Below are 26,448 nucleotides of genomic sequence, written 5' to 3'. Positions count from 1 at the left end.
CGAGCTGAGGGGACTTCAACCGGGCCTGCCAGGAATTTTAAAAAAAAAAAAATAGTCTAAAGAGGCATCTGTAGAGGAGCCTTTTCTCTGCCCTTGCTACCTATTTGATTAAAAACTCTCTGCTGTGCGAACTGCGGATGATTTCACTGCAGAACATTTTGACATGCAAATGATAGCAATTAATGCCTTTGAAACAATTTATGATTTCCGGCCTACTTCAACATGTATTAGCATATACCTGGTTTCTTTAATATACACTTTGTTTTTCCAAAACCACAAACATAGTTGCTGGAATTTCATGTGGAAGTGCTTAAGGGGTTGAAAGTTAACACCTTTGTGAGCCGAGCAGTCTCACAGTTGCTGCTAAACAAAAGCCTCTTTGTAGAAGCTTTCTCGAAATGTTTTCTTAACATGTTCCAAGTAGTTTTAGGCAGGCAACTAAAGTAAACAAGATGTTACCATGATAAAAACACTTGTGAAAACATTACAGAGTGCACTTAGTAGTTTCTTTCACATAAACTCCCCTTCGTTTCATCAAAGTTAAATGCACATGAAGCAGATTACTAGCATCGCTGCAATATAGGATTGCAAGATCTCTCCAAAGGTCTGTGTCCCTCTTTTAAAGAAGATACGATTTTAAAATGCTACAGCCATAATTAAGCACATCTAAACCACATTTTTTTTTTAAAAAAAGGGTGTGTGTGTGAGGGGAATAAAACCCTACTCGGTCTTCTCCTTCATTTTTTGCCTTGGATGCCTGGATCCCTTGCCAAATAAACCACCCTCCCTCCAGCAGGGATTTCCTGAACAACTTGCCGTATAAGCGGTATATATTTCTACCTGCAACGGTCTTTAAACACATGCAAATGAAATCAAGGGTACAGTCAATTTGGAAGGAAAGTCGCTCTGTGCTAATTGCTCCTTTCGTTGCCGCCTGCGAGACGGGCCGTGGTTAACACGCGGGACACGTGCGCACCCTCCAGCCCGCACCTTGCTTGGCAGAAGGCCGCCAGGTCACCGCGGTGAGACTGGACTTGGTTTTGTTTTTTAGGCTCGGGGAGTATTCTGGAGCATGCAGGGTGCTACTGTTTCATTAGGCTTAGCAGCAGCCCCTGCTGCTATCAGTTAGCGCTAAGTGATACCGCATCACATGATAACCAATGGCTGATGGAAAAAAAAAACCCAACAACACCACAAAGCAAAACAACAACAACAAAAAAAACCCCAACGCTAAAACTGCAACTTATTTCAAAAAAGAAATAGGGAAATAAATGTGTACAATAGCCTGTGTATCTGCTGGTTCTGATAAGCGTCCTCCTGTTGGCTGTGAGTGAAAGACAACTAGGATCGTTATTTGTACAGTATTTATCTTTGAAATCAAGGGCCCTGTGGTGTACCTCACCTTGGGAACAAACACTACAGAACGATCACAGAAGAGTGTCAAATCTCTGGTTTTGATTTACCAACAGTTATGATATTTCTTCCTCAAGAGGAAAAGAAATGAACCATGTTTTAGACCTGCGAGTCCTTTTTTCTCCCTTAACTGTAGAATCATTTTATTGGCGTACAGGGCTTTCATTCCACATGTAACTTCTCTTTGCCTTTTCTAACAGGCTTTTTTATGGAGGTAACTGAAATTAAGCAATGCTTAATTGATACACGGGCTGTATTTCACTTGGTAAACAAGAGCTTTTCTCTTGAGGAGACTGTCGAAAGAGCTTCACGGATTATACAAGTACCAGAAAGAAACTTCCAAGCATCTACCTGTTATCTTTTCATTGAGTAATGAATTCAGATAAATGGCAATATAATTTAAAGACGGACGCTCCACAGGAGACTTGGAAGGCTATGGTATCATTTTACAAGGCAATGCTCCCTTCCGAACAGTGTCAATACGCTGCTCGGGGACATTCATTTCTGCATTCGTTCTGGGTTAAATATCACTCTGAACAATAGGACTTTGTCTGGACACTGTAGAATTTGGATAATGAGAAAATTTACACGAGCCGATGGGTTTAAAAAGTCATACAAAATATTTCTGTTGAAAGGTTTCGGGGGGGGGGGGGGGGGGGGCGGGAGATTGACGATAAGTGAGCGATAAAAGAACCAGCATTTTTGGAGCTGGGAGCAGAGGGAGCCACTTCAGGTCCAGCCTGGGCTGGTAATGGTTTTCAGGTTATTCCTACCTATGGATTGCCCCAGGTACCTCCTCCAAGTGAACTGGTGGACTCGGCCTACATACTGGAACACCTCCGAAATACCATATAAAAATTAACCTTGCCTCTACCCATGCCATGTGACTTAAGGGCTGTATTTTCTGCTCATGGTCATGTCAAGCAGTCCACTGCTCTGTAAGAAATCTTCCTGAAACCAACAGATGTAATCGGGAACAGGGGACTAGCACAGAAAGCAAAGGTGGCATACTCTGACCTTATGTGACTACACATGTTCTTTCAGTATCTAAGGCTACCACAGCACCTTTCCCTTGCATTAAATGCAATAAAAATTAGAATTGTTTTAAAGGTCTAAATGCTATAGTATGGCATATGAATATGAATGAGCTGGCAAGTATGGCAAGATTAGCATTTATTTCACTTAAGTGAACAACAGGATGAATTAAAAGAAATGAGGCCACCCTTCATGGAAATTTATGACTAGCACCTTCTTATTTTGTAATCCTCTTGTAATGAGAACCTTCTCATTACTGTACCATTCCTTACTTGTAACATGTGTTTGTACTAGGACCAGTGCTGCTCCTACTGAATTCAGGAGAGTTTTGCCCGTGGAAGCAGAACTGGCCCATTCTGTTCTGAGAGCAAAAAACTATCTGTATCATCTAACGTTATCCAACAAACCGGTCCTTCCTTGCATTGGGATGCACACATTACCAAATACTAGTCCATAATGCACTGTTTATGCAACGCATAAAACTGTGTTCTTTGGCAGCAAGGAAAGGTCTGCAGCAAACTGCAGGGGCCCAATTAATATAATTATAGTTTATTTTTAGTAGTGTAGACTTTGTTCATCAGTTACTTATTTGACATAAATTAAATTTCACGTGATGTTCTGCAATTCTCTGTTTAATCACAGAGTTAATTTAAGACTAAATTTCTAAATTAAAGTGAAATCAAGGTTAAATCAAGGTTGTATTGTTTACATTATCAATATGGCAACTTAAAAATTATTTAAATAAATAATAATTAAAAAAAGGCTGCGGAACTGCAAACACTCTATTTTATAGTAATATACTGAGCAAGACCGTACTTTTCCCATGGGGCTAATTTACTATCCCCTGTTAAAACGTTCTTGAGCCTGATCCAAAAGCCACTGAAGTGAAAGGGAGCTCTCTGTTGACTTCAGTGGGCTTTGCATCAGGCCCACGATGAGTGACAGCACACAAAATTTCAGGGCATGCTTTCTGTACAATGCAAATGCCAAAAAAACCATCCTTACTTTAGAAACGACTGGAAGTCTTCACATACTGCTTCACAGCCTGGCCATTTGCATACGCCGTGTCCATAGAGTGGATGGCTGTGTGAGTGCTCCTCGTGGGATAAACTGCAGGAGAGAAAGAGAAAAGCGGAAAAAGTGGTGTAACTGAAGGTACCGCGCCAATTAATCTTCACAAAGACTCTTAAGAGCAGCAAACAACAGATCCTGAAACATCCCTAACATCTCACGGTACCCACCTGACTCTGCCCATGGCTTTTCAAAACAGAATTAAATACCATTTGCAGTGCAAAATGTGTCATTCTTACTTAGCTATCCTCCTACATTTCATTCATTAATTAAAAGCTTTGTAAAGAATTTAAATTAACATGGACGGGGGAGAAATCAGTTGACAGACCTGCTTAATATCCTGCTTGATATTTTGCTAAGAAATTTATGAACATTGCATATTTACAATTCAACTTCATCAGGAAGAAAAGTCGTCTCCATACAGCAGTGTATTCTTTTAACACAATACAACCGGACCCGAGGCTTTCCTCATTGCTGTAGAAAGAGGAAAAGCATCAAGTTTGCAGCCTTGGCTTTCCCACCATTTTATTTATTTACTGTTTTTTTTTGTTTTGTGGTTTTTCTTTTGTCTTTTTTTTTTTTTTCCATTTTGGGGTGGTTGTCGTCCCCCCCCCTTACAGGCTGTTTCTTTGCACAGGTAGAGCCCCCTTATGTCCCAGTAAAGAAGATTCAAGATGTATTTTCAAATGCAAAATTAATCCTAAAAAAAGGAACCATGTAATCAAAGGATTCCTTGGTACCAGAGGTTAGTGGGGGCTATTAACCTTGCTAAGATTTGGCAGGAACGTCACAGAACTTTCTAACTACTGAAACCAGGGTTAAAGAAAAAAATTCGTATGAGCACTAAGGGGTTAATCCTTCAGTGGGATTCCAATCAATACGTAATGATTTGGCTGCACTGATCCAAGTCATGAGACGCTTTGATCCGGGCCATGTGGTGCTCAGGGAAATGTATCTGTTGCACTAACTGATGAACCATATTCTAAAATATCTTCTTTAGTCAACTTCTGCATGGAAACTTCTTAAGTAAAGGAATTATTTTTGCAACAATTTCCATAACCTTAGATGACTTTAAAAATAAAATGTCAAAATAACATTGAAATCTGTATTTTATGCTCATACACATATCTATTTTTCATAGCAAATCTTTTTGCTACAGTATGCCTGTGCCATATTATGAACTTCAAACATACACAAAGGATATGAACACATACCAGCATCTAGGTGTGGCTTTTATGACTTATTTTATCCTGGATTACAGGTAACGTTATGGATAAACGCCTACTTTTTGCCATTTTACTTTTATACACATGTGGAAATGCTGTTTATTCTTGTTCTGTAATATTATCTGCCTGCATACTATAACAAAATTGTATTCTTGTATTATTTCTGATGCACTGGATAGCAAGATCACCACAGAACATACCCCTGAGACATTATCCCAAATGCAAAGAAGTTGCAAGAGAAATTCTTGCCCAGATTCTGCCACTTCTGAATTTAGACACAACAATAATCTGAAGATAACTGAAGGTGGGGTTTAAAATTATTTTTCATTTTTTAAAAAAAATTCAAAAAAGGTACAGATCTGACTAGAAAAGGTATTACAAATTGTAAACAAACCAATTTCTTTATTTCATTAAAATCTTATTTTTGGCTGTTTACAAATAGTTCTTCAAGCATAAAAATATATACATGCAAGATAATTTTCTAAAAAAAAAAACCCCAAAAAACCCCATCCATAGGTGAAGATACTTACAAAGGCCTTTTCTGTAAAGGAGTATTACTCTGGTCTAACTTAATCACTTTTTTTAAAATGTGCAAGCAGGGAAAAGCTCTATCAGTTAAGTTTTTAAAAGAACAAAGGGACCGATGCCTGCCTTGCAAGGAAATTAGAAAAATGCTACACCACACGTTTCCTCAGCTGAGAAAGAGGGAGGATGGCTGAAGGAACACCATCCACCCAAGCCAGACAGGCATATGGTCAAACGCCCTCCATACGCATCAGAAACAAGTAATTCAGAAAATAATGGGTTTTATCATCTGCTTCCATACCTGATACAGCAAAGGGTGAGAAAGTAGGCTTTCATGTTAACACTCCATTAAAGTCCACAGAGACTACACACAAGAGTTATGATTTCAGCATGTTTAGCCGAACCCCCCCAAAATTCCGTGTATTAATCTACACGGTGCGCGTTACCCATACATCAGGATGACTGCAGAAACGCTGTGTGTCGCCAAGTAAGGAGTCAGTCCCCTGTGGGTTTTAAGCACTGTAAATCTCATTATAATATCAACAGGAGTCACATGGCTTAAACCCCCAGCAGGGTTTTTTAAAGTTTCTCTGTGAGAGCCTGAAGGCCATGGCCAAGTCAACGGAAAGAGCCCTACAGAGATTAGTATTTATTTTTTAAATCCAAGTGCAAATCTCTTTTCTTTCCAGGGAACTTGCACAAGACAAGACAAACTATGTAGGACATGATACCCTGGTGTTGTGTCCAAAGAAAATGACGGAATGACCAAGAGAGTATCAAACTGTAAATGATGCTCAGGATGTCAAAGTCTAGCTGTCAATAACCAGAAAGACTGGTCTTGACTGTAAACGGGAACTTAAAAGGACATTTTGCTAACATGACACTAAGTGTAACATACTTAACACCTACGTATAGCTTCCACTGCCATTCGACAAAGCAGAGCAACTGCTTCAACATACCAAAACCAGACACTTCAAAAAGAAAAACCACCTCAGTATTGAAAGACAAATGCAGGCACCCTCCGTAGGCAGCGTGCCTTTCCGAAGGCAGCTACTCCCATCCCGCTCGGGGGGTTTCAGCGGTGCCTTTCGGTGACCTTTATGTGTCAGTGTCAGATTACTGCTATTTTATCCATCCCACTTTTGAAGACATTCTAGATTGCCACTTGTTCCCTGATAGAGCCTGAAGAAGCACCTCAGAACAAAACAAAGAGCGGGTTTATACAGAAGCGGATACAGCCAGTGGAAATGAATGGAGAACTCTGTTTAACTGATCTAAGTACTCACTTTGTTTGAGCAAATAGAGGTGGAAAATGAAGATTTTAATCCAATACATAAACAAACAGCTTTGTGGGGACAATGCAAACCTATAATCTTAAATTGTTCAATGATATTTTGTCTGCATGCAAGCAGTTTCTGTAATCTGGATGCATCCTTGGTCTCGCTGCTAGAGACAGACTTTTAGAAGATCTGAGCATCGGCAAGCAGAAGCAGGTTTTAGGTCTGTTTGATTTCTAATGACACATTAGAGTAGGTGTTTGTTTCTGTCACCCTCTCCTTCCCAGAACGCATATTCATGGTCGGGTACTGGTGATGCAACACTAGTTAATGGAAGTGATTTTGTAACAAGACATAATTTTCGAAGAAGCGAAGATATAAATGACGTAAAAATCAAGATTACGTGGGGGTTTTTTCTCCTCATAAGGTATTTGCATACAAAATACTTAACACAATAGAGTTATTTCCAAATAATGCAATAGTGCAGTGTTATTACATCAAAGTACAGCAAATAACCCTCTGGCAAGTAAAATGTCTTGCATAAGTCAGCTTATTCATGACATACGACAGAGTAACAAAATCCATGTGGGAAGCTGAAAACTGTGTAAGTGTCCGCTTATTTTCTGCTGCCCCCAGCCCCGTTTCCAGTAAGGAGGTGAGGGGAAGGGAGAAGGGCCAGGCACTTCCACAGCTCCTCTGTGCTTGCCGGCTAGAGGAGGGTTTTCACCTTTGCCTTCTTCAACCTATGTCACTTCGTAACCCCACGGATCTCCAGAGGGTCTGGAAGCAAATTCACCACCTACTCCGAGAGAGATGGCTGTCGAAGCTGGTACTTGCACAGCCCCACTCACCTGGACCACTTCAGCCATTTAACTTTTGGAATACATCTGCTGTGCTACAGCATCACTGAATGTCGTGGTTTAACCCCAGCCAGCAACTAAGCACCACGCAGCCGCTCACTCACTCCCCCCCCATCCAGTGGGATGGGGGAGAAAATCAGGAAAAGAAGTAAAACTCCTGGGTTGAGATAAGAACGATTTAATAGAACAGAAAAGAAGAGACTAATAATGATAATGATAACACTAATAAAATGACAACAGTAGTAATAAAAGGATTGAAATGTACAAATGATGCGCAGGGCAATTGCTCACCACCCGCCGACAGACACCCAGCCAGTCCCCCAGCGGCGATTCCCTGCCCCCCCCCCTTCCCAGTTCCTAAACTAGATGGGACGTCCCATGGTATGGAATACACTGTTGGCCAGTTTGGGCCAGGTGCCCTGGCTGGGCATGAGAAGCCGAAAAATCCTTGACTCTAGTCTAAACACTACTGAGCAACAACTGAAAACATCAGTGTTATCAACATTCTTCACATACTGAACTCAAAACATAGCACTGTACCAGCTACTAGGAAGACAGCTAACTACATCCCAGCTGAAACCAGGACACTGAAGAATCACGCTCTGGGACACAAAACCATGGGAGACAGAGAAACCACAGACAACTAAGCCCGCACGGAGAGTAAATACGACAGTATATCCCAAAGAGAGACAGGAACACACTGGGTATTGGGGAAAGTAGCGACCAAAGCACTAGCATGAAAGCTACTGGCGCTGTATGGTTTAATTCAACTCATACTTACTAACCGTGTGAAACTGGGTACCACGCTCGTACACATTGGCAAAAAAGTCATGGGCGGATATAAAAACCAGTCAAGCAGAAGCGTCAGTAATAGTACTTCTGCCACACAGTGGACCATATCTTAAATATTCATGATGCTGACATACTTCATATTCCACTCTCTCTCTTCCACATCTGCTTGGGCCAACGATCTTTGCCAAAACACTGGGGGAAGTCAGTGATGTAGAGAAGCATCCCTGATTTTCTATTACAGTTATGAAGCATCTGCTCATGTTCTAACGGTGCAGAGAACATGCCTGAGCCACCTGCACACTGAAAAATCAATACCACATCTCCTGCTTTCCCCTTGGAAGGGGTTTGAGCAGAGCACCCACAGAAACTGCAGAATTGCCTTTTCTTTTTAATTTTATTTTATTTCTCAGGGGCATCTTTGCCCACTGCCATGAAACCGATGTCAGTGTACGGTCCAGGCAGGAGCACAGGGCTCAGTCTCACACCACATTCGCCCTCAGCCTGATGTGGATGACATAGTCGTCAAGGCAAAATGCCACGATTTTGGTCCTGTACAGGAGAAGGAGACACACAGCTGGGAACCAACGCAGGTCTCCTGTACTTGTGACTGCCTGGTGAACTCTAAAGCTCATCAAAAGGCACCGACAGAATAAAGTTGGTGAAAATGTCACAATCCTCTGAGTCAGAAACACTCACTGTATTTGATTCAAAATCAAAACAGAAGCAGTAATGATTAAATCCTTCTACCAACTGTACTTGAATGCAAGTTCCTGCCTTCATAGCAAAATCAATTGAATAAAGATGTGTTTTGCAGTGAAGTTGCACTGGTGCAAATCCCTCTGAATTCTTACTAAGGTGGCTTAGCAGCTCCTTCCTCTCTAAACTGTGAATTTAAAACGTGCCAGTATTTTAAAAACAATAAATAAAAAAAAACCCATGAAAAGTAGTAAGCCATATACTGAAATGGACTACTACTAGACATTCATGCTTCTGTCTAAGCCTCAGTAACTGCCCAGAAAGCAGGTATTTGAAGAGAGAATTATCAGAGCAGGGTAAATGCCTCTCCACCACTGGATAATGCTTGGCAGAGGGTCGTGGGCCTTCAGGAAAGGCGGCATTTGATGTGTGTGGCCGGTGACAGCTCTTTCTAGAACTGGCTTGCAAATTTTCGGATGCTTTGTAAAGCTGCATTTCTCCCCTTCATCACTACTTTAGTCCACATTCAGACCTAGAACTAGAAGAAGCTCATGTTTTACATCAAGGCCTACTGGAAGTAACAGGAGTGGTATAGTACTTTTTAAATGACTACACCAATTTAAGACAAATCAGGTTAAAACTGCAGCCTACAGGCTGAAATCCTGTCTTCTAATCGGTGTGCACTAACTTGTATACTCCTGTAGTATAAGAAAAAAAAAACCAACAACAAACACCCCAAAAATACCAAAAACCAAAAAGCAGAGCTGTAGCATTGCTGTTGTAACACAAGGCTGGCAATGCACCCCGAATCACTGCCCCCCATCCTTACGCCTCTTGTAGCACTATTCTCTAAATGCCTGTTGCAAGGCAACAAAATCTGGCTAACATTCCCCTTCTCTTCCACCTCCATCCCCACTGCAAAGAGTAGAACCAGACTGGATAATTACACACATCATCTTCTGGTTTTCATCTACGCACTGACGGTTTGGATTATTAACCAACATTATGAACCTCTAGCACTCTCAAAGTACTATGTACCTCCTCCAGCGGCATCCCCTCTTCCAACCGTGCAGCAGAACTGCCACAGGGCCAGGACAGCCACTGCCCTACATCCTTTCCTTGGAGGAATTGAACATATTTCTAGACCATTTAAAAGAAATGCTCATTGCAAAAACCCCAGTACTGAATCCATCACTTATCTCAGGTGGAAGTTCCATTCCTGGACTTGAATTAACGAGTTTCTCTACTATTTAAAACTCTTATTTTTTACTTCAACCTTGTGCCTAGGTACTGTAGTGAAAAGTACATCAAATATACCCAGACGCACGCAATTTGAAACGCTGGATTTTAAATTCCAGCACTGCTAACTAATGAGAACAATTTTTTCCCTCTTCTTCTTTGTAGCATCACTTCATGTACTTACATACCATAATCACATCCTCCTAGAGCCTCTATTTTTCCAGGGTGTAGATCTTTAATTCCCTTTAATCTGTCTTCATAGCCTCTTCCCTCCAACTCCTTTATCATCCTAGCTGCTCTCCTCTATATTTGCTCCTGCTCCTCTTTATCCTTTCTGCAAGAGAGTGGCCATACTCTCAATGCGGTTTAACTGGTTCTGCATAAAGCAGAACAGGAAAAAAGGAGGACTCAGATGCAACACGCATGTTTATGCCTCCCATGACTGCATTTACCTTTTTAACTAAGACATGGTACAGAGTGTCCCACCTTAATTTCTCAACCCCGATTATGCCTCAGCCATTTCCCACACAACCAATGCTGAGCAGCTGACGTGTCATGTCAAACCAGCAGTTTGGAATTTTTATTTCCTAGCCGGGCTACTTTCTACTTATCCCTGCTAAATCTCATTTTATTCCTCTCTGAACAGTCTCCTAATTTATTCAGATGAAAACGGATTGATTCGGTATCTTAGTTTAATTAGGAAAAATGTGATCCTACCACCTTCTTAGGGTTTGTTTTTTGGGTTTTTTTTCTTTTTCTTTTTTTTTTTTTTTTTTAAACTGACTTTCAGCACAGCAATCCTGTCCCTTACACACCCAATTTGTGTGGCAGAGGGAGGTGACAATGGCAAGGCTTTGGCCCTGATTCAGCAACGCTTTTAAGAACACGTGCAAGTTTAAAAACACAGGATTAGACCTTGGACTTCACCGAGACTGAGGTGTAAAATTACAAATGTACGTACATACTTTGTAAAAAGATCTTGTTTGCCAACCTTATTTTACTGTAACTTATATTCTGTTGTTACATTTAAATCTATAGTAAAAGAAAACACTGAGAAACAAGATCTATACTTGTTTAACAAAATTATATTCTGTTACATTTAGAGTTGAGGCAAGTCTTCCATCCTTATATTAACCGGCCATACGTCAACAAATATGATTAACACAGATTATCCACGTCAGTATTTTTTCACCCCTGTCCCACAGGCACAACAAAACCCGCGCAGAAGGTGACTGTCACATCGCATACAGCCTGGCAGCTCGCTGGGTGAGCCTTCATCCACTGCACACCCCTGCGGCAGCTAGGAAAGTGCCCTTTGGGAAAACGCTTATAAAAAAATAATTAAGATAAATACTGACTCCAAGGGAGAAATACAGTTGAAGTATTGAATTCTCTCTGCCACATGCTTTCCCTCCAAAGAATGCTATTTAAAAAAGCACTGAAATCAAGAGGACACAAGCCTGCTTCCCCAGGGAAGCGTGCTGAATCATACAGGTAGTGTAAATATCATATGCTGCTGCAGGTGCTAGGCGTCTATTTGTTTGTGTTTACTAAAAGGCATAACAAATAGTCACACTAGAACAGAACAACATTTGGCATTGGAATGATAGATACTAGAGCAGCCATAAATCATGTTCACTTGTTTATACTCGAACCGCTGTGCAACCTTAACAGTTCAGCCCCCTTTTTCAGAAAGCCCCTTTGCTGTGATTTGCCCCTTTCAGGGGCAGCCACTGGCTCCTGGCTGGGCAGCACTGCAATGCATGGTACTGAGGGGCTCAGCATCCTTCCCAAGTACAGCACACCCAAGAAAAACCATGCAACATTGCAAAAAAAAAAAAAAAAAAAAAAAGTTTAAAAAAAAAAAACGGAAAGAAAGAAACAGACTTGCGTGACATATATGGCCAGCCAACATCATTTACAGCTTTGCAACTTCTGAGTTAATTCACAGTATAAACAACGAGGAAAATGTTTCTTCCGAGCAAGACTTCCTGTAAACCGGTCATTAGAGCGGTGCTGGGCGCAGGGCTGCTGCACCTGCTGATTAACCATGCGCTCCAAGAATAAACAAAAACTGAAGCCAGCGAGATTGTTCTGGAATTTGCTCAGAGCTGGTTTTTCTTCCCCCATGTTATAAATTGGATTCTACAATAAAACAAACAGCAGAACATAGGTTGCCGAGAGTTAAAATCTACTTTTTACACTACATTGACCACAGCACCCACAGGCACAGCTACAATGTCTTTCTATGAATGGGACAGATTGCCATATGGATGCAGACACTGAACAAGCTGTACAACTCCTGGCGACAAGTGCCTAGGGGACTGTCCTATATTAGCACCACCTGTGCTGTGGAAATTGCGCTCTGTGTATGAAATGGTATTTAAGGGCCCATCATGATGTTATTTTTGAGTATACACAAAAAGGAAAATTACAGTTAAAAAGAATTTGCTGGCTAGCGGATCTGTTGCTCAGTTCCCGAGATCGTTTCCCAAAGGAATAGTTATCTTCTTTATTCACGCAGCCCAAAATGACAAGCTGCAACACATATTAGCGGTTTCCCTGCCTGGGCTTATACCGTCGTTTTAATGAGAAGAATACACTTTATAACATACATATGTCTTTCCTGGTCACACAGAAGAAATTACAGCCCTCTCACCTTAAAAACACCAGCTATACGAAAAAACACCCTACAGCATTACACAAACGTTGCTCCAGCAGCAAGCAATGCAATATAAATTTTCCTCAGGCTCCTTCCTCCACCCCTCCATGTGCAGCAGGTAGAGCCACAAATCCCGATTACCAAATTTCAATGTGCATCTCACTACTTTGAAAATATAACCCTGTCTGACTGACAAAAATAGAGCTCCTGATTAGCACAAGATGTCGAGGGAGGGGGGAGAAGGGAAAAGAGGTTTGAGCAGTACCTAGCTGCTCTATGAAAAGAGATTTCCCCTTCTCCAAACTGCAAGAAAAAAAGGACGCCAAGAAAAAGAAAAGTAAAATAAATTGAATTAAAGAAAAACAGTTGTAAAGTGAACATTACAACCTGGGAAAAATGATGTCATTTTATTGAGAAACTCATTTTTTTCCATTAAACCATAGTGAAACGGATAAAGTTTATACAGCTTAATGGTGGAGTTTTACTTTAAATGCTACTCAATATCTTAGCAGTACGATATAACATGATATAACAGCTGTCATACTAACTGCTCGATTTTTATTGAACAGCAGAGAAAATAGTCACACAAAAATCACCTAACTTCTCCTCTACTTTTATGGCATTTTCAAGGGTGTTTCTTTTCCACTCTCAGGCTGTGATACGTATGATAAAAAAAAAATAACACAGCTCTTCATTAGCTCCCTGCTCAGCTCTTTAGGACAGTCAGATCTCCTGAGCAAATGGTGAGGAAGGACAACTTGCACACAGGAGGAAATAAAAAGAAACAGGAATCCATGGTGCAGTAAAACAAAAACAGGTCCCTTTTTAAGACTACTACATAAACACCTCTAATAAAAGAAGAGGACAAATTTTCATTGGACTTTAAGTATTTAGACAGGAATGTTTTAGTAAAAGTTTAACTGCAAAGTGCATGCAATTAACAGAAAGCCATCAGCTATTTCTCTGGTATGTAAAAATAGCATTAAGCTGTATTAAATGCACGTGTAAGTATCTCAGTTGCAAGAAAAGGGAGGAGATATGCAAAGCACTCAGATATCAAACAATGATCTGTTGGCCAGATGGAGGAATAAAACAATACATATGCTAAAATTTGGAAAAGTTCTGTTACGCGTCTGCCAAGGCTCACCCAATCTATTTTAAGGGCTTTTTGATACATTAGCTTAGTGTTTGGAGTTGTACAACTGATGGTTATTACACGGAACCAGAAAGCAGCAAAGCGTTGGTGTGCAGGAGCTCCCCGATGCCGGGACAGCTTCCCGAGGACGGCGAAGTGTCAAACACAGCACCCTTGTGCAGCGAAGGGCCACACCACGTCATCACAGACTGGTTAACTTTGCATCTTTTGTAGGGAAAAACGAATAAAATAAACTAGAAGCAATTTTCCAGGGTTTAGCAAAACAATTTTTTGAAAAGCATGATTTGATTAAGGAGCTCCTGGGCAGACTGAGGAGCAAGCGGTATCGTACAACTAATTTAGCAGGTTTCTCAAAAATGTGAGTGCCGCAGCGGACGGTAGGTGCGGGCAATGCAAAGGATGCTACACACCCAAATTTGAAAAGCACCAACAATAAGAAGTGCCTGATAGGGCTTAAAACTGAAGATTAGCAACTCCAGGTCTGAGTCACGGCTGATATTTTTTCAAAGCTGATTACAGAGAGAAGTGACTCAGACAGGGAAAGCGTATAGTAACCGGTGGTGATTTCTTTGGCAGGGGAGCGAGCGCCAAGGGATCAGGTAGCGGGATGCTTTGGGTTGTATCTGCACGTAATAAATGCCGACAGCGGGGCCAGCGCTCCGCTCCGGCTGTCGCAGCATCGCCGTCGCTGAACAGCCCGACTGGCCTCACGGCCATCGCACCTGCACCAGGTGCAATGAGAAGAAATACAGCAGCCACGGAGAGAGCGGGATGGTTTATCGGATACGCAGCTGGGCATCCAGGCTCGGCTCAAGCCTCCAGCTCCAGCCTGGCTCCGCAGCGAGGAAGCTGCACGGAGGCACCCAAGCTGCTCAAACCGCGGGTAAGAACGTAAGGGTCACGATGGGGTTTGTGTACATGGAGCAGCCAAATACCATCTGGGAGGAAAGGCCCCAGGAACACCGATTTCTTAAGGGAGAATGGATTTGAGGTAACCTAATCTAACAAACTCTGCTGATGATAAAGTGTAACGAGCTAAAAATCAACTGCAGGGAGCAACTGAGAGGAGCCGACACGGATGAGCAGATTTGATGCTGGCACCAGTGCAGAACGAATGCCAGGGACTACGCGGAGAGGCAGGCCAAGAGAGGATCAGGCCCTGGGAGCATATGGACTGCAGGCTGAACTGTTTCATCCCGAGCATTAATAATGGACTGAAGTCTGTAATTCTTAATTGTGCTGAATCCTAATGCCCTCATCAAAGGGCCTTGGGATTTTGATGGAGGATCAGCTGGCATGGAAGATAACAACAGTAAAACACAATGCATTAAGCTTAACCAGCAGATCAATGGTCTGCCACGCTGTTCCTCTCACTTCCCTTCGGAGCCTTCTCCAGACTCCTTCCTCCCGCGATGCTGGCAAGAAAAAGTCTTTTAAAAATCCCCCTGTTTATCCCATCTATTTTTCCTATGAGATGGCTGCTTGCTTATGTGGAAGGGCAAGACTCAAGCATGGTTGGAAAGGATATGAAGACAACTGGGGACAAACATGGGACTGCTGGCACATGGAGAAAGGTTTCTTGGACATGCAGCCTTTACCTCCAACTCTTCACCTTACCTCTTGCAAACAGATGCATTTCCTAAATTAACAGGTCCGGACCTTCACTAACTCACTTGTTTACGTACAGCCTCCATCATCCTGTCGCTGCTGCCATCTATACAGGACGGTGCCAGGGCATGGGACCAGCGCGCAGGTGCCCGCATCACTCCACGGCACCCCCAGACCTCCCAGTTCAAGCCCAGGCTGGAGCAACCACCGCTCACCGCAAAACGCTGATGAATTCTGCACCGTTCTGCTTTTCCAAGCCTACCCATATCGGGAATATTCCCAAGGATGCATCGTTTCAGGATGCCCACTGCTCATCAGGTTATAAAGTTAGTAGTCACCTAAAGCAGCTGGGTATCGACCTGCTTTGTTTTGCTGTCTTTCTTAAGAAAATAATCAAGCTTGCCCCAAATAAGATGCCATGGAATGAGATGGAAAGCGGGTACTGTCCTTGACATTTCTAAGCACAGCAGATGTACTTAACTGGCTCCTGTTATTTATTTATTTATTTGTGTAGAGAAAATGCTTGTTACTGAAGAAACCCAAATGCTGATAAGATGATGAGAGGTTTGCATGCTGGTTGATGGTCTCACTTTCGCTTATCCTGAGTGAATACAAGTATCTATAACTAAATATTTCCCTTAGGGTACTGATGACTGAGGTATGTTTATTGCGTTGAGTGAATTTATATATATAATCAGCACAATAAACATTATTAAATTGTCTGAGTAAAATCAAAGCATGAAACACACAGTCAGTGCTGAATTCTAATGATGCTGAATGCCCATGATTGCATGGGGAAAGGATCTTAACAAGCCTTGATTTGAGCTTTGGCATCCGCCTCACAAATCACACGAAATGTTCTCTCTTTAATAGTGCTGAATATTGATAAATGTCTCTGCACGGCACAACAGGGAAGTTGGTCTCTATTGGCAATCTTTACCAAAGTGTGTTTTTTCCTTCTCTACACTCAAGGGTTTACCCTGAATGATTTAATTATAATTTTCCTTGTGTAAGACAAATTAAAGAGGAGAGTAGGAGTGTCATGCCAAAGCAGATTATTTATCTCCTTAACAGATTGCTGTGCACCAAACCCCAGAGCTGCTGCTGCCGCTACTTACAGAAACCGGGCGAAATGTGGGACAAAAGCATAGATGTAATATACATTTAAAGCCCAAATGAATGAAAGCATTAACCCATTATTTATAGCTGGAATTGTTTCATTCCTGTGGAAGCCATACACACAGAGCACGCAGAAACCAAGAGCAGCACCACGATGCTCCCTAGCCCCTGCCCAGGAGTGGAGGATGCCTCCTGCTTTTGAACGTATTTTTGCTTTTCAAACATCCCGGGGTGACTCTGGCCACCCACCTGCCGTTTGCTTTTTCGCCATAAAGGAGAACTTTTGTTGTCACTCAGCTCTGAGCGTGGCAGCCCCACGCAGCCGCAGCGTGGCCAGCGTCACTGGTGACTCCAGAGCTGCGTCCCCGCAGCCTGCGCAGGACTAAAGCTTTGCTGTGCGCAACTGCGAGGCTGGGCTCGCGGCACGGCGACGCGTGGGCATGCCAAGCACCCAATGACTGTTTCTCCTGCTATTTTAAACCCCTTGTTTATAACCGAAACGTGTTTTTAGCCAAGACGTGTAGCAGACCTGCTGCTCGCCCGATGACGTTTGCGCAGGTGCCTCTGTGGTCAGCCGAGTGCCTCCTGTCTCGCAGGTCTCGTCGAGCGGCCTCTCAACCTGACCTGTGGGCTCAGGAACCCCGTAAAACACAGCCTGAACTACCCCGGTGACATGTGCCGGAGACGACAGCGACGACAGTAACTCTCACATAAGCAACTTGCCTCCTGCAGCCCACTCCTTCTCAAAAGCCCAAGAGGAAGGGGGGGAAAAACAGCTTTACAGCACACCCTAAAAGTTAATGTTACCTGTATATGATTATTTATTGCTGCTGGGCAGTCGTTATGATGTGGCTGTGCTTAACTGTTAGGACACTTACAGCTTTTACTATGTGCTTTTTATTGTTGTTTAAATCTAAATAAATAGTTCTTGGTTGTATCAGACCAAAGCTAACAGCCAGTTGCACAGAAGGTGCAGGAACGAGACGGGGGGAAGCCACAACCCAAAAACCTGCCCTGGCCAGCCCAAGCTGCGGACTTGTGTGATGGGAGGTGGAAGGGCTGACAGCTCACTTGTGAGCCCTCTCGACAGCCCCATCTGACCCGAGCTTGGGCTCGGGACCACCTCCACAAGTCCCCTTGTGTTTGCAAGCTCAGTTGCAGTGCTGAACAAGAACAAACATGGATCTCACTAAGTCTAGCAAACTCGTGCTCCCACCAGACCCATGTTTTTTTTCTAGCCTTAACCTTTGCACTAAAAAAAATACCAAAACCCTGCTCGTGCCTGCGCTCTCTCTTTTCTAATACGCTAAAATTTCACCTTCTGTGAGCTTTCAAGTATACACCTGATGGCGGAGCACAGCTACCCTTCCCTCACTGCTCACTCACTACCCCAAACGCCCTGCCTGTAGATAAATACCCTTTCAGAAAGGAAACCAGCGCAACACATCTCAACAAGAGGAGTTTCTGTGTCATACGAAATCCAGGCAGGCACCACGGTGCCTGAGGAGACTGCAACAAAACCCTTAAGTGCATCAGTAGGCATTCTTCTGCCTGTAGTCTCCTGCTCTACTTATGGATAAAGATGTAATTCAATCACTGCAGCAAATGGATGGCGTAAACCCTCCATGTACCAAATAGAGGCAAGATAAAGCAAAGTCTATAGCTCTCTTATTTGTATTCGTAAATATACCTATTTTTGTATTTTGATATTGTAGAGAACTCAATAGATACGTAAGAGAAGTATAACGGCAAGCTTTAACAATACAGCTATCAATCCAACCACTGAGGATTTTAAGTCTTCTAAACTAAGACAATCTCAAACAATACCGTGGCATGTTTATGCCTTCTTAATTAATTTATTTGGAACTTTACTAATAAAAACATATGTATTGCCTTGTTTGTAGACCCCAAGTGCCTCCAGGCCAGAACTACAGGACTCAGACACACCGATTTCCAGTTCTGCTTGACAGTACACACAGAGAAAATTCTTACTTCAGAACAGATTCCTGTATTTCCACTACATTTCAAACTAAACAGCAAAGGCATACCGTTTCCTTGGTTAGATTGCCATTAGCAGACAGCACATGCCTCTCTTCAGTGAAAGAAGATCCATTTCACTGCATGGGTTTTTATTTTATATACTTGGTAAGAAAAACATAGATAAAAAATTTATTGAAAAGTCATAAACCCGTCTTGTTCAGCTCTATATGCAGCAAAAAGGGAATTTAATTGTTTAATAAACATCAAATTGTTTTAGTGTCCCATGGAAGTCTTCGTGAAAACCACGTCCTCGACACTTACATGCATTATAAATGTATACGCTGATGTTCCCCCACGTCCTTGCAATGGATATAAAATGATGCCTCACATACACAGAGCAGTTCTTTCGACAGCGGTGTGCTCTCCTTTAAAATCTATCTATTCCCAACAGCACTATTTTCTTAATATTAGAAAGATATGAGAGGTATTTATATAGCTTCCCTATCAATTGACTTTCAGACCACCAGAAATATAAACTCTATGGCTTAAAAATTCCATTATCCTCTTTCTAATGAATGAAAGGAGGACGGAAAGACAAAGCCATCAGTTTCCATAAAATCCAGCTTTCACTAGCGTCTGCTATAACATTTCTAGATGGGCAAAGGGACTCTCCTGAATGCAAAGAAGCACTGCCCTCCCCGCTGCGCCCACGCTGCTTGCGCGCTCCCGGAGACCCTTCTCCTCCTCCTCCTCCTCCGCCGGCAGCGATGCCGAGGCCGCAGCAGGCACTGGCACCCACGGCCCGAGCTCCTCTGGGACCGTCTGTCTCACCGTAAGCAAAAGTTATGTTGTTAGACACGCCTCAGTGAAATCTGGGGGTGTAAAGAAACAAACCTGCAATAAAGCATCCTTTGGAATACAGCAGAGCCTGCGCCAAGAAGCACATCAACAGACAACCCCTGATTTAAGCCATTTCTTTTAACAATGCAAGCCTAGCAAGTATAAATTAACTCACACTTTTAAAAGCCAAACAACACCAGTTAGCTAATTTTATCAGCACTGAAAAAAAAAAAAATCCACTTTGTTTTAGAGAAACCTGGTAAATGCATGCCTATCCTGTCTCGTGAAAGCAGGTAAATACAGAGTAAAAAAGGCAAACGTGTTAGATGAGATGGGGCACTGAAATTTGGCAGAAAAACAGGTGGTTAAGCAGCCTGTACTGACCAACAGATTTTTTTTCCCTCGCCTCCAGCCTGCAAACCCAAAGCACATCAAGACTAACACCATCCGTGACGCAAAACTCAAAAACACAGCTTAAGGTCTTCACAGTTCCCCCCAATACGCTTATCCAACGCCCTTCTAATTAGCTAATTGTGCCCACATTGATCCAATTAACAAGCCATAAAGATCCCAACAAAAGGCGCATATTCTGCCCAGTGGAGACTCTATTCAACCACGCCAGAATCAGACGGAGCAAGATGGGGAGGACAAAACGGAGGCCAAGGCGGTTGGCCACCGCTCCCAACAATTTCGCCATCGTTTCGGCACGCCGTTTGGAGATCCTCACGGGTGGAAATCCCGCCGGCACCTACCTCTCCCGTTTAGGAGTGTGGACCGATAGCTGTCCGTTAGTTGAGGCGTGCGGGTTGATGATTAAGGAGGTCTTCGACGGCGCGGAGGAGGAGACGCAGGTGGTGGACAGGTCCAGGCTGCTGTGGTTGTTGCTGGCTGCCTCCTCCGCTGTGTGCGAGCTTGTCACTTCCTTCCAGAGCTGCTGCAGTTCTGTTGGAATCATGCCTGAAACAAACAAATTGGATAATTAAATCAATTAACAGCTAATTCGGCCGTCTTCAAACAGTAATTAAATCAAAGAGTCAGTAAACAAAGCCTAGTGTTAGTTTTGTGTGTGTGTGTGTGTGTGTGCATGCGTGTGTGTGTTTTTGCGCATTTTTTTTTTTTTTTAAATAACTAAAGGCTAATACCGAACACTGCAAGACTCTGCTACATTTTCTGGTGTGACACCTGCAATACCTGTGTAATGCAAACCGTGATGCAAAACCTCTGGGGCAGGTGGATCCACACAACACGATACCCCCCCCAAACACCATGTTAATTATTACTATTTTTTGTAATTTTTATACCAGAGGGTCCAATTCCAGAGTCCCTAGTCAGGCAGAAATCCCTCTGAGCTCACAGCAAGGCTGACAGCAAAGGTGGTCAAGGGCTACTTGGCAGTCAGCTGGAGAAATTTAATTTCTTCAACACACCCCCCCGCCCCCCAATTTTATTTTTTTCTTTTTTAAAGGGAAGTGAATACTTTCTAAGCTGGTTTTAAAAGAAAGGAAGGTCTTAGGAAAAAAAATACTCAGCTTTATTATTATGACAACATGAACCACAATATGACTAATTTTGTGCTTAAGTTTTAAATGATGACAAATAGCTTTGTTATTAAATACAGTTTTTATTAATCACTTTTAGACATAAATTATGAATTCATATTGTCTTCTTGAAATGCTTTTCAAATTTTAACAGTCAAATTGATTATACTATGATTATTTCATTAACACACCTATCTTTCTCATTAATTTTGGTTTCTTGAACTGCTCACTTAATTGATGGATGTGTCTACTGAAAAACTGTGTAACTTTCTATACAAGTAACACTATTATTACTGTCAGTTCTTAAATCAATGCTAATGAGCCATTCAAAAGTAAAATGAAAACATAAAATAAGCTTCAAGAAATAATCATAAAAAAAAAAAGTATTGTTTTAATTGTGCCAAAATGGACACCAGGGTTAGGACACAGCATTCAATAAATAATGGAAGTGAAAACTTTGTAAACTCCAGTGGGCCAAACCGACGGCTGGAAGGGGAGCCGCGCGCGTCAGCGTGACACAGGCTCACGCTGAGATCATGCTTTTGGATAAAGCTTATGTTTGTGACATGATCAAACAAGTCAAGTTTCTCTCACTGAAGACTATTTCAGTGCTCTTTCAGAGAAGGCCATGGGAAAAAATTAGCAGTAGAGACGCATCACTTAAATATTCAGGGAAAAAAAATAATAAAAGCCAGTGCCTGTGTGTTTTTAAAGAGGTTTCTCATCACTGTGCTTCCAAATCATCGTTTGGATGACTGTTCATTGTTTCACCATATTGTAGCACTGGAGCTATCCTAAGGAAACCTGCCATTTTCTGACTGTATAGCAGCAGCTCACACAGGCGTGTATCTCACCCAACCTAAGGTATTGAAATAAAAAAATAATAAAAAAAAAAAAAGGCAGTATGCATTATATTCATTTGAAACACATAATAAAAAATGCCAAGGTCTAAATTTAATTTATTTTTGTCATTTAGAATACAATGGATAGATAATCATCTCAACGTGATCAGCCAAACATCTTTACTTTGCTAAACTGTTAAAGATTTTAATTATGCTAGCTTTGGAGAGCACTGGTCTAATGAGGCGATAGACTCCAGAGAATCTAAGTGGTTAAGAACTGTGAAATGAGTCTGATAGGATTTTTTTATATTCACCGTGGATCGTTTGCATATCAAAGAGGAGTAAATTATTGCACGACAGACCAATAACCTTCCCCGCCTTTCCGAGAGTAGCATTAACAAAAACAGTTGGTCTCCGGTAACGGTTCACTACAAAAAAATGCTAAAATCCTTAAGTATCTGCAATTAATATATATTATGAAAGAGGCTTCAATTTATACATTAAGTGATCAGATATTCTTAGGACACATCCGTTTCTCTAAAGCCACGTCATTTTCCTTTCATCAGCCCCAAATGCCAATTATATTTTGATGGATTTTGTCCCAAATGAGCATTTAGTTATTAGACATATTCAATTATTACTTGTCCCCTGAAATTAAACCTCTAAGCAAATTAAACAAAGAAAAAGGTCAGTACACAAGCCTATGTCCTGTTTTGCTGTATTGGGGCTATTATTTTCAAACACCTTGCGAAGTGACAGTGCAGGATGTATTTTTAGCTAACACGCTTGACAGGACTGTCTGCGCACTAACAATTACCTGTGAGCACGGCTGACCCTTACACCACTGTTTACTCAATTGAAACAATAGTGAATAGACTTGTCTGTTGATGATAACATATTGATATGAGACCATATGAGTCGACACCTATTTTTATTTTCCAGAATAAGCAAATAGGGGAAGAATAACTGGCTTCCCCCCCCCCCCCCCCTTTTTGCCACCACCCCCTTATCTGGATTTCTGCAGGTTTTTAATTAGAGACAGGCAGCACTCACTCTCCCCTCCCTGTCCCCCTTTCTCCTCTCCCCTTTCCCTCTTCTCCCGGTCACTTCCAGATCTACTAATGCTTTATCCCAAGGAAAATCTTGCAAGCGTTACATACACATAATATTCGTACCTCGCTGTAGATCCTCTAAAAGTCAACGTGTTTGCTCTAACTTCCTATACAAGCGTAACTCATATTAGCACTAATGACAACTATACCGCATATTGAAAGAAAAATAAAATACACCCAATTGCGTGGGGGAAAAAATGCTGGAAATAATAAGGAGGATTTCAGGCTGGGTGACATTAATTTAAAGAGTTAACTGTGATGTCATACACATCTGCACACAACGCCTCGCTTGAAAATGACTACATCACTTGATTAATAAAATAAGATTTTAAAGAAGCCTCTATCCCTCCTTCCCCAAATTTAGTTCTTTTAGAATAATTCTGGAGAGAATTCCTAACTAGCCTGTCAGACCGGGCAGCTGAAAGGTATGCTCATTACTCACCCGGCAAAATGGTTAAATAAAATAATAGAAGAAATGGTAAAAGCAAGTCAAATAGATCCACGAACACTCGCAATAAATTATGTAATTTACCATTTAACAGTTAACAGCGAGAGCTAAATTTTAAGTCAGATTCCCAGAACTGCGCTGCAATTACCCGAGATCGCTACCGCCAGTGCTGCAACTTTGTACGTCCTAGTAACGGGATTTAGACCTGAAACTGCCAAATCTACGGGAGCAATCAGGCACCCAGATGTCTCAGTCCTATTATTTTCACTCACTGGTGATCTCAAGTGTGATTTGCAGTTTCATTTTGCAGATACTAAAGATCTAGCTCTCGCAGCTCAGAACACTGCTGAAATGTGGTTTATTTTTAAATTGCTACTATGTACAGATGTAAAATCTAGATTATAGATGTGTCTAAATACAAAGCAGCAAAGATTACACAAATATAACATTAAAGGATGTGCTATTTTGTGTAAGACAATAGGCAAGCACTAAAAACTAAAATGAAACCAAAATACAGCTTTAAACAATGTATTAGTTTAAAAACATAACAAAAATATCACTTATGAAGTAGCATTCTCTGCTTAGAAACATTTATTACTATTACAGATGCTTAAGAATAAAAGCAAAATGCTTTTAACCGACTTCACAGCTACATTTACTAGAGGGAGGATTTCAGTTCTTTTTATATGCACATTTACAGTATTTGTCTCAGTCTTGCAAACTGTTCTGAAAACCAAAGGGCATGATATATGTAATTTTTTTTTTAAATAAGAAGTGTCCATTACCAATTATTTTAAACTATAGCCCTAGCTCTTCATTGCATTTTTCAGGACAACTAGTCCCCTTCATTATGAAAGAAAATGTAGGCACAGGTTTAAAAAATGTATGTTGTGGGGACAGTTGACAGATTACTGCTCACGGAACTCAATTTCCCAACCCCAGGTATCACCGGCTCAAAGACAAACAGAGTTGCTCAACCTCTTTGTGTCCTTGTACCTCCATACCCAGGTGACCATGTTCAAGCAAGCAGAAAGTTGATTTAAACCTCATAATGACATCAGTTTTAAGCCATCGTCTCTCTGATAAAAAAAAATAAAATATCGTGCTGTATTGCAACCTGCCTGAATTCTCTAGTTACTCTTTCCTCCTGCTGCCGAGCCCCCGGCTCCAGCCGCCCCCCACGCTCGCAGCTCGTTTCCCTGCAAGAACCAGCCCTTTCTGCTTATGTTTATGTCATCTCCGGCATGCAGTCGGCACCCCTTAGGTTTTAAATACGTTTCTTTGCGAGGACTAATAGTTACACTACCCTGCTAACCATATCAATCAATGCCACGACTGCTGAATTACCTACTGGTGTCTCCGATGTGTTACCGCACAGATTACACTTCATGCATCACCACATTCATTTCTTTCACATTACACATGAGCGTGTCTTGTCACTGCCCAATTGCCCTCCTTTGGACAGCTTAACTGATGTACTATACAATGAACCTTACCGAGCCAGCTTAATAGTATAGGAGCTGTGGGAAAAATTAGAAAGGTTGAAGCTTGAGTCCGGCGGGTGTGTGGAACAGCCTGGGATGCTTCCAACAATAAATCTGAAGCGTAATTAATGCACATTACAACATTTTGCAAGTATAAATGGCATTTCGGCTACGTGCCCTTTTCCCCGGACTCGTGTCATGCCTTCTCCCCATCACACCGCGCATCGACGGTGACTGACCAGCTACCACCCCTGGCCTGATCCTGCAGCTCCCAGCCAGGCACCACCTTCCCGCGCATCAGCCTCCGACCCACCAGACCCACAGGACTAGTCTAGACCAGGTGTCCAGCTTTGGGACGCTGGAAAGCTAATCTGAGTCTTGCAGAGGGAGGTGTCAGGTCCCCGAAAGCTTACCCTCTCAAGACAGGAGGTAGGCGCTCAAATACCTTTGTGGGTCTGGCAAAAATGAGCCTAAATAAACCACGCCAGCCACACGGCAAAGCAGACTCCGCTCCCCAGTTTTGTCTCCCTTTATCCACACAAGTTGAATATTCACCAGCCACCTCGCTCTTCTTTTGCGGCTACACGCAAAAAAAGGAGGGTGAAGAACAGAAGCAATTTTGTCCCGTCCCCCCCATTTAACTGAATAGAGCTGAATGTAAACTCATTATATGGTTTAGTAACTAGTAGCAGCCCTAAGGCTGCTTTGAAGAGCCCAAACCATTCAACCTGAGCTGACTCAAGTTGTTGAGGTAGATGTTTAAATTTATTATGGGGCAAGGGAAGGAAAGGCATGATTATTCAGAAATATCAGCATCATGGTTGAAAGATCTGGTCTTCCCTGAGCCATGCCAACTTCGAACAGCCTGCCATCATCGCAGCAGACAGAGCTCAGGCAAGTCTGTCAAAATGTCCCAAGGCTTGCAGACAAACCCAGGTTTAAAAAAAAATAAAAATAAAAATAAATAAATTCCAGCTGAAGAGGAAAAGAGGGAATAAAACCCCCAGGTTATAATCACTGCCAAAAGTATTGTGCTTTAAGTAGTTATTGCTTTCGATGTATCAATATCTTAAAAAAACCAAACAAATAAATAGGGATCTCAGCAAAGCATTAGCTTCTTGCAGAGCACACAACTGAATAAAGATGTAGGAGGATCTAATTGTCAATAAGACCATTAAAATTAAACGGAGTTAATCCCAGTTTGCCTCAGTTTGGAGGGAGGAATGAAGCTATGATGCACACAGGCAGCGAAACGAAGGCTGTGTGAACAGGCACGGAGAGGAGACACTGCCACCTCTCCCTCTCAGCTGCAGCAAAGAGCAATCAAATTTCTACAGTTTGGCAGCGTACGGATCAGAGCTCCTCTGTGCCCAGCTCCTCGCCAGGCTGGAACCAGAAAGGGCCCAAGTAACATATTTAGAAAAGGAAAAGCTGCTCTCATACTACCCTTAGCCATGAACCCAGCACCAAGAATCGATTAAGATGCCTCCTGTGAAGGATTTCAAGCCCAGATTAGTACAACCAG

General features: G+C 42.1%; 1 protein-coding gene across 8 annotated transcripts in view; it reads right to left on the bottom strand.

Moving 5' to 3' along the window:
• Nucleotides 1–26,448, bottom strand: part of FOXP1 (forkhead box P1) — a 391,683-nt gene that overhangs the window by 43,578 nt on the left and 321,657 nt on the right. For all 8 annotated transcript variants that reach the window (XM_069811850.1, XM_069811852.1, XM_069811849.1 and 5 more), the window contains 2 exons: nucleotides 20,252–20,456; nucleotides 3,454–3,558 (listed from right to left, as the gene is read on the bottom strand). In XM_069811850.1, coding sequence (XP_069667951.1) covers nucleotides 3,454–3,558; nucleotides 20,252–20,456 — 310 coding nt within the window. The remainder of the gene's footprint in view (nucleotides 1–3,453; nucleotides 3,559–20,251; nucleotides 20,457–26,448) is intronic.

This window comes from Haliaeetus albicilla, chromosome 24 (assembly GCF_947461875.1).
Source record: "Haliaeetus albicilla chromosome 24, bHalAlb1.1, whole genome shotgun sequence".
Classification (NCBI taxonomy): Eukaryota; Metazoa; Chordata; class Aves; order Accipitriformes; family Accipitridae; genus Haliaeetus; species Haliaeetus albicilla.
This window is presented reverse-complemented; position numbering and strand designations above follow the sequence as displayed.